We start from the raw sequence: 9,894 nt of genomic DNA, 5'->3' as shown, positions 1-9,894 counted from the left end.
GTTGTGTGTAATTGAAATAAATTTCACAAATTTTTAATCTGTTTATGTTTATTTCTTTCAAGTGCACAAAATATAACAGCAAATCTTTTTTTTAAATGGGTACTAGAATTGTGGGTTTGGTGGTATGATACCTGCCTTGCTAGGGTGCAATCAAAACTGTAATTTTAAACCTAGAATGCATACCTTGGTTGAAATTGAGTTACAATTATATTCAAATCCTTTATAAAACTACTTTCTGCCAAATTTGTGAAACTGAAAATTAAAACAAATATTTTTAATTGGTTTAGGTATCTTCTATTCAATTTTGAGGAGTTTTACACACATTTTAATTGGGGAAAAAATAGATTACTTTTCAATTAAGTAATTAATATAGTAATCTGATTACAATTGTAGAGAAATAATTTGTAGTGGATTACTATTTTTAAGTAACTTACCCGACAATGGCAATAACCTACACCACACAAGCAGACAAAGTACAAAATACTAGGATCAAATGTGTCTTGCTAATAACTAGTTATAACAACCTTTTAAATGCAATGCAAAATGGCAAATAGCTATATTTACTGTTGAGAATGTTGCATGATGGGTAAAAAAAAAAGTTACAGGTTAGAACCATGAGTTCAAAAATATAAATGAGAACTTCATATTTACTTATTAAACATATATTTGAACATGTACAGGGTTGTTACGTTCGTAGGTGAGGCAGACAAGGAGTAGGGATCTACATGCAGGTTCTTTATTGAACAAAATGAAAATAAACAAGACAGGAACAAAGGAAACAACCACGAGGGGAAAAATGAAACCAAAACATGAGAACATCAAGGGACCATGAACAGGGCAAAGCATCTACATCAGACATTACAAACAAGGACCGACAGAGACTGAACAAACAACCAGGGTTTAAATACAGAATGGAACAAACAAGGGAATGAGGGACACCTGGGGAAACAATCAGGGAAGCAGAAATAATCAGGGGAAAACCAATCATAAAATGAAACTACAAAAGACTACCAAAACCAAACAGGAACTAAACTAAACTTCAACATAAAAGCACAAAAACAAAAGACAACAGTGGACATGACAAGGTTATTTAAAGGGATAGTTCACCCTAAAATTCTATAATCATTTACTGACCCTCATGCCATCCCAGATGTGTATGACTTTCTTCTGCTGAACACAAATACAATTTTTAGAAGAATATCTCAGCTCTGTAGGTCCATACAATGCAAGTGAAAGGGTACCAACATTTCGAAGCTCCAAAAAGCACATAAAGATAGCATAAATGTCTTCAGAAGCTATATGATAAGTTTGTGTGAGAAACAGATCATTATTTAAGTCCTTTTTTACTATAAATATCCACTTTTATATTCTTCTTCTTTTGTTTTTGGTGATTTTTTGAAGGAGAATGTAAAGTAAAAATGGACTTAAATATTAATCTGTCTCTCATCCATGAAGACAGGAATGTATTAAGTCCTATGGATTACGCTGCTTTATATGCATTAAATTGGATGGACCAACAGCTGAAATATTCTTCTAAAATTATTTGTCTTTTTCAGCAGAATAACGTCATACACATCTGGGATGGCATGATGGTGAGTAAACGATGAGAGAATTTTCATTTTTGTGTGAACTGTCTCTTTTTTTAATTACATATATAGATGGGTGGGGTACCATTGAAATTGCTTTGAATTCAATAACAAAACATATGGAAATAAAATAGAAAACAGTTAGTTCACAGGATCAAAGATACCTAAAGAAATCCTGAAATTTCAGATGAAAATTCTTGGAATATCAAATTAAAAGCTTTTTTTTTCATGCAAATTTTTTTTTTTTTTACATTTATGTATTATTTTTATTTATTTATTTATTAGTGTGTTATGAATTAATACACATATCCAGCTTTAATAAATTAACACAATTAACATGTTCTATACACAGTCATGTGCACAAAATTTGAAAGCTTTATAACTTGCAATAACATGACCACGCGTTACAATATAATTTAGAATGTGTTACTGCATTAAAACCACTTATCATTTATAAAGCGCCTCAGATTGGAAAAAAGGAGAGAGAAAAAAAAAGACAAAAAAAAAAAAGAGAGAGGAAGAGAAACCTCATTTGTCCCGCCCTGCCATACATATGAAAGAAGTCAATCTCTCGTGCTCTGATGTGATTGGTTAACAGTCCTGTCTGTAGATGCACAGGTCGCGCTCTCAGCCAAGCGCTTCCGGTGTTTCGGAGAAGAAAGAAAAAATGATCAGTCTATCGCCATGTTTCATACAGAAGCATCTGTCAAACGCTTATTATAGTTTTATTTTGCTTTGTGTTCATGTGAGTGGATGCCCACGCGTGTTTTGTAGAGTGCAGAGATTGAGTGGATTTTAGGAGCGCGGGACGGTGTTTTTACAGTAAGTTGCGCGTGTGTTGATGTTTGTGTTTAGCAGACATGCTAACAAACCGCGAGCAGAAATTCAAACATATTCTGCTATGAATATTCACTTATAATACCAAAAACATATGCCTAAAGAACACATACAGATGTATTTATGGCGTTCTCAGTGGGTAATGAGAGCTTGTGTTGATATGTGTTGATATGTGTTGAGTGGGTGGGTTTAGTAGCTGTAGCAGGCTGTGTATGTCAGCCTGGCGGACTGTGAGTGTACAGAAAGGGGTTTACCAGTAAACAATGGTGTTGACAACCTAACAGTACAATCCTTACTAAAATGTATATTGTTAATAGTAGTTTAAGCCATAGTCTCATAGTTCTTGTTGTACAATCATAATACATTTATGGGATCTCTTTTAAACATTGTAATATGCTTTCAAAAGATTTGTAATTTTGTTCCATTTTTATTTAGTGACAGTGGCTTAAAACAAATGACTGTAGTTTTATCGATACAGACTTGTTGTAAAGGGGGGGTAATAACTACTGTCACACACACTTTTACCCCTAAACAGTATGTATATGCTACATGGTTTCGACTTTGATTAGTGAGTATTGTAATCCAGGGAATTTGAGGTGGTGTATGTTAGTGGTTAAATATCTGGGCTGATAACGAATTGGTTGTAGGTACAAACAGATTCATAAACTACAATATTGTGTCCATGAGTAATACATTAAATCTCAGGTTACTTGGAAGTTTGTGCATGTAATAAGTATGTAATCTTTTGGGATAAATGTGCCAGGTAAATGACTGACATAGATTAGTTCTTTGTATATGATATAGGTTAATCTTTTTAAACAGAAAATAAAACATCGACAAAATACTTATGAAGCTTATACCTGCATGGTAGAAACATTGCACTCTTGTCTTCCCACAGAGTGTATTTTTTTTTTTTTTTAAATACAATAAAAGAGCCACGCAATGCACCATGGAGTTGGCCCACCAAATGTGCAGCGAAATCTTCAGAGATCCAAGTCCTTTACTGGATCTGAGGCAGAAGACCCACAGCAGCCGCCAGCAAACGGCAATCACCCCCAGTCTCCGGTGACATCTTTTGCTCCAGCTGCGAGCCCCTCCGCACCACAGTCTCCTAATTATCAAATCATCATGAGCCGGAGTCCAGTGACAGGCCAAAACATGAACATTACTTTACAAAATGTTGGACCAATGGTTTCAGGGAACCAGCAGATCACCCTCACCTCTCTGCCACTCCAGAGCCCAACTTCACCTGGCTTTCAGCACCAGCCCCAGCAATGGAGGTTCGAACCCGGGTCCTCATCTTACATCCAGGTGACATCACCTTTGTCCCAGACCATGCAACCTCAAAGTCCTACCCAACACAGTCCAGTCCCCATACAAGCTCTGCCCAGGCCGGGTGCTCCTGGTTCTGCTTTGGGAGTGTGTAGTCAGAGCCCAACAAGGTTTGTTGAGGCCGGAATAATGGTTCGGCAAATCAGCTTAGGCAGCCCACCTGGAAGTGGTCATTTCGTGTACCAGGAAGGAACGGGATTGGCTCAGCTTGCTTCAACCACATCAGGAACTGTTCAGCTGACATCTCCAGGGATGCCAGGGGCAGTCAGAGAAAGACGCCTCTCCCAGCCTCACTCTCAAACTGGGGGAACCATCCACCATTTGGGGCCACAGAGCCCTGTTGCGGCAGGAGTCGCTCTCCCAAACTTAGGCAGCACTGGACACATCACCACTTCTAATCTGCCACCTCAGATCAGTAGTATCATCCAAGGCCAGTTGGGACGACCAATGATTTTTGAGAAGACAACACAAGGTGTGGTGGCTGGTGTGGCAGTCACTTCGGCTGCCTCTTTCGGGGTTCCTTCGGCCATCCCTCCCTCCAGCCCATCCAGGAGCAACCCTCCCCAGGGCCTCTCCAACCAGTCCCTGACCCCCACCAGCATGAAGAAGATGCAGCCAAAGAAACTAGAAGAGATTGCACCTTCAAACCCAGAAGTGGCACAGTTGAGGAAGCAGTGCCTGGAGCATCACAGGAAAAAGATGGAGTGTCTGAAGGAGGTGTTTAAGGAGTACCTGATCGAGCTGTTTTTCCTGCAGCACCTGCAAGGGAATATGATGGACTACCTTGCTTTCAAGAAAAAGCCTTGTGTGCCTCTCTTTACCTACCTGAGGCAAAACGATCTTGAACTCGAAGATGAAGAGGATGAGGAAGAGCAGTCAGAGGTGATAAATGATGAGGTAAAAAAATGCTTTGAGCTTTTATAATGTACAATCTGTTTTAAAATGCCTGGCTGTAATTTTGGAGGCAAAACTGAAAATAACTCTTTGTTGGAAAGATCAGGGAATTTTAAAATGGCTGTTTCCAAGCCTGGAGAAGTCTTAGAAATGTTCTGGGTTCAATACAAGATGAGTTAAATCGACAGCATTTGTGGTGAAAATTATTTGACTTGAAAGCAAAAGTCGTGGTTAAATTAATGAGCTTACTATTGCAGTGAAGGGGGCAGGTCTTAAAAGTTAAAATGCACACTTTAAAATAGGGCTGAAACGGTTGGTCAACTTTCAATAAGAAATTGTCGACAAAAATTTAATTTTTCAGTCGTTTGATCTCATTTAATTTAACATGAGCTCACATTAAACGCTAATGATGATGCGCGAGAGCAGCATTTCACAACGCGCCTGACTAAGGAGAGGAGAGGAATTACACACAGTCCAGTGCACTCTAAACTTTCCAAACAGCTTCAGGTGATGTAGATCGCAAAGTGTGAGGGAATTATAATGCAAAAATACCAAATAAGTAAATTTAAAAGAACTCTCGTTGTGGAGCTGGAGCAAAACTTGCGTGTCGAGAATCTTTAGACGAAAACACCCAGAGTTACACCTTTAATGCAATTATATTTAATGCATTATAGCTTTAATAAAGTTCAAATAATATGGAAGCAGATCATGTAAATAACTACAAACTCCAAAAATGGCATTTCTCTGTGCAGTCAGCACCTCTTCTATGAGTTGCGCAAATGTCCTGATCTAAAGGGGAGAGATTGAAATTGCATCCAGCTAATCCACACTCTGTCGCAGGGATGCTCGTACCTCGAGCGCGTACTTGCAGCTTGATTACAACGTGATAGCTCGTGACTTATTGAATCATTTAAGGAAGAAAATTGGCAATACACAGCTTCATTAATAAGAGAGAGTTTTTTTTTTTTCGAGTTAAAGATGGATTGAAGTGAACAGAAATGTGAGCGAGGAAGTCTTCACCCCATTATACACTGCAACAAAATGAGTTTTTGATTTGTTTTGGTTTCAACATGTTTTCCAATAAAAATATCTAAAACTCATTTAAAACAATGTATTGTTTTATATGAAGGTCGCTGGTTCGAACCCCACGGCCACCACCATTGTGCCCTTGAGCAAGGCACTTAACTTCAGGTTGTTCCGGTGGGATTGTCCCTGTAATAATTGCACTGTAAGTTGCTTTGGATAAAAGCATCTGCCAAATGCGTAAATGTAAATGTCTTTCCCTGCTGTCCCCAGTCCAAATAGACCAGTTGAGAAACACTGCTATAACTCACACACACTCATGTCAGTTCGCCTCTCTTCTCTCAGACATTTTCACGCTTGCTTGCGTGTGTGTCGCAAGTTGACGAGTCTGACAGGCAGACAAGGAATAAAGGAGATGCGCACGCGTGTGTGAGATTCTCCGTCCGGTTGCATTTTTTTCTCAATACCGTAGATAAGCAAATTTACATGGAATGATAACCGTCAATTTTCAAACCGTGAAACCGGTATACCGCTGCAACCCTACAGGAGAAGCAGCATATAAGATATTTAGGCTTGCTTTTAGAGAATAGATCTTGAACATAAGTATATATTGTCTTTACTGCAAGTGAAAAATACACTTATATACAACATACACTTGTATTTAAGATACATCCTCTTAAAGCAAGTCTATATATCTTATATGTTGATTCTCAAATAAATGTCTCTTGTTTTAAGGATTTTAGACATTTTTAAATGGAAAACAAGACAAAAACAGTTGATTTTTCCCCCTTTAATTCAGTGAATGCCATTTAGAGGTATTTTTAAAAGATGATTTTGTCATCTTTATCGTCAGTAAGCACGTTTAATACAACCTTTTAAGTCTGTGCACAAATCTGAATAATCGGTTAAGAGCTAATTAGTAATTGTTGCAATAATCACTCAATAGTCGAATAATCATACTAATAATCGTTATTAGTCGATTATAAAAATAATCGTTAGTTGCAGCCTTACTTTAAATACACATTTCAAAAGTATAGCCACAAGCCACAACATTATATGTGTTAACATGAATTTAGTTTCATAAACTCACTTACTAACCTAATCTGTGTAAATTTATAACCAATATTACAACTTTGTTGTCATGATAATGACGCCTGTAAACCCTGTAGTCCTTGTAAGTGTTTTTATCAAATTAAAATCATGTAGAACAGAGATTGTATCACTCTCAAATCATGTTAACATGTACACGTTCTGACGTTTACACGCCCTCAAAAACGTTTTTTATTCCAGGGTGTTTGCAGAAAGCAGTGTCCTGAAACATCATTTTCAGTGAAGAATGCCGTGAGGCCAAAACGTCTCTGTTCTTCTGTACTGTAAGATATAAAATATAAGAAACTAAGAAAAAGGGGTGCAGATCATCTAATTTATGAGACTGTTATAAAGTAATTGTGGATCTACACTCCCTGAACTGTTTCCATTTCTTTAAACACCAATGTAAAACATTGACTGTCCATCACGGTCCCTTATATGTGCTCCTACATTGTTTTATGTAAGAGGGAAAGCTCACAATTGCAGTGCAATTCCGCTGCATATTGGGATTTAAAGTTAAGGAAACAAAAACGTCAACAACTCTGGAATATCTGGAAATACAGTGCATCCGGAAAGTATTCACAGCGCTTCATTTTTTTCCACATTTTGTTATGTTACAGCCTTATTTCAAAATGGATTATATTCATTATTTTCCTCACACACCTCTACAAACAATACCCCATAATGACAACGTGAACAAAGTTTGTTTGAAATCTTTGCAAATTTATTAAAAATAAAAAAATCACATAAGTATTCACAGCCTGTGACACTCAAAATTGATCTCAGGTGCATCCTGTTTCCACTGATCATCCTTGAGATGTTTCTAGAACTTGACTGGAGTCCACCTGTGGTAAATTCAGTTGATTGGACATGATTTGGAAAGGCACACACCTGTCTATATAAGGTCAAACCGAGCCATGAAGTCCAAGATCTGTAGACCTCTGAGACAGAATTGTATCGAGGCACAAATCTGGGGAAGGGTACAGAAACATTTCTGCAGCATTGAAGGTCCCAATGAGCACAGTGGCCTCCATCATCCGTAAATGGGAGAAGTTTGGAACCACCAGGACTCTTCCTAGAGCTAGCCGCCCGGCCAAAGTGAGCAATCGGGGGAGAAGGGCTTTTGTCAGGGAGGTGACCAAGAACCCGATGGTCACTCTGACAGAGCTCCGGCATTTCTCTGTGGAGAGAGGAGAACCTTCCAGAAGAACAACCAACTCCACCAATCAGGTCTGTATGGTAGAGTGGCCAGGTGGAAGCCACTCCTCAGTAAAAGGCACATGACAGCTCACCTGGAGTTTGCCAAAAGGCACCTGAAGGACTGTCAGACCATGAGAAACAAAATTCTCTGGTCTGATGAAACAAAGATTGATCTCTTTGACCTGAATGGCAAGCGTCATGTCTGGAGGAAACCTCATCACCTGGCCAAAACCATCCCTACAGTGAAGCATGGTGGTGGCAGCATCATGCTGTGGGGATGTTTTTCAGCAGCAGGAACTGGGAGACTAGTCAGGATCAAGGGAAAGATGAATGCAGCAATATACAGACACATCCTAGATGAAAACCTGCTCCAGAGTGCTCTGGACCTCAGACTGGGGCAAAGGTTCATCTTCCAACAGCACAACGACCCTAAGCCCACAGCCAAGCTAATGGAGTGACTATGGGACAAATCTGTGAATGTCCTTGAGTGGCCCAGCCAGAGCCCAGACTTGAACCTGATTGAACATCTCTGGAGAGATCTGAAAATGGCTTTGCACCGACTCTCCCCATCCAACCTGATGGAGCTTGAGAGGTCCTGCAAAGAAGAAGGAGAGAAACTGCCCAAAAATAGGTGTGCCAAGCTTGTAGCATCATACACAAAAAGACTTGAGGCTGTAATTGGTGACAAAGATGCTTCAACAAAGTATTGAGCAAAGGCTGTGAATACTTATGTACATGTGATTTGTTTGATTTTGTATTTTTAATAAATTTTCCAAGATCTCAAACAAACTTCTTTCATACTGTCATTATGGTGTATTGTTTGTAGAATTTTGAGGGAAATAATTTAATACATTTTAGAATAAGGCTGTAACATAACAAAATGTGGAAAAAGTGAAGGGCTGTGAATCTGTACTTTCCAGATGCACTGTAAGTCTTCCTCGGATACCATGTTAGTTATTTACACAAGCCTCACGGGGAAATTACATTGGTGAGGTAAAAGCTGCTTACTGTCTGAGCCGCATGTATACAGAGAAAAGAGTACGCCTCTTATACAGTGCATGTAAATCGGAAAGCTGGTTTCTCACAATAAGATGCTTTCTGGTGTCCATGTGAAGTAGTCACTAAACACTTTATTAGGAACACCTGTATTTATTTATTAGGAACACAACTTATTCATGCAATTATCTAATCAGCCAATTGTATGGCAAAACGTGTAATGCATATAAACATGGAGATACGGGTCAGGAGTTTCAGTTAATGTTCACATCAACCATCAGAATGGGGGGAAAAATGTGAGCTCCGTGATTTCGACCGTGGCATGATTATTGGTTCCAGTCAGGCTGGTTTGAGTATTTCTGTAACTGCGGATCTCCTGGGATTTTCACACATAATAGTCTCATGAGTTTACTCAATGGTGTCAAAAACAAAAAACATCCAGTGAGTTGCAGATCTGTGGACTGAAATGGCTTGTTGATGAGAGAGATCAACAGAGATCGGCCAGACTGGTTCTAGCTGACAAAGACTACAGTAACTCAGATAACAATTCTTTAAAATTGTAGTGAGCAGAATAACATCTCAGAATGCACAACACGTCGAACCTTGAGGCGGATGGGCTTCAACGGCAGAAGACCACATTGAGCACTATATTAGGACCAAAGTGATCAGTGAGTGTATAATGATTTTGTCTTGTGACACAACTTTTGAAACCTTGTGTATTTTAACATTTAGGGTTTGGCCCTGTTCACTTCTTTTGCAAGTGTCTTCTTGTTCCGTGATTTGAAATTATTTTCTGTGGAAATTAACATCATGCACCAATGCTTTTGGTTTTTAAAAATCCTCATCCAGTCATCATGAACCACAAGTCATGGAAATGTATTGGTAGGTTTGGGAATCCTGAAACTCTTTAAAGGACATCTTGGTGTCAGTTTCGTTT

At 38.8% G+C, this 9,894-nt stretch overlaps 1 protein-coding gene across 1 annotated transcript in view; it reads left to right on the top strand.

Moving 5' to 3' along the window:
- The first annotated feature begins 3,333 nt into the window (after positions 1 to 3,333).
- The window catches only part of ep400 (E1A binding protein p400), a 60,701-nt gene continuing 54,140 nt past the window's right edge, over positions 3,334 to 9,894 (top strand). The window contains 1 exon segment of the mRNA XM_052094367.1: positions 3,334 to 4,652. Coding sequence (XP_051950327.1) covers positions 3,366 to 4,652 — 1,287 coding nt within the window. The 5' untranslated portion in view covers positions 3,334 to 3,365.

The sequence above is a fragment of the Xyrauchen texanus genome, chromosome 27, assembly GCF_025860055.1.
Source record: "Xyrauchen texanus isolate HMW12.3.18 chromosome 27, RBS_HiC_50CHRs, whole genome shotgun sequence".
NCBI lineage: Eukaryota > Metazoa > Chordata > Actinopteri > Cypriniformes > Catostomidae > Xyrauchen > Xyrauchen texanus.
The sequence above is the reverse complement of the archived record's forward strand: the minus strand, read 5'-3'. Positions and strand labels throughout refer to the sequence as shown.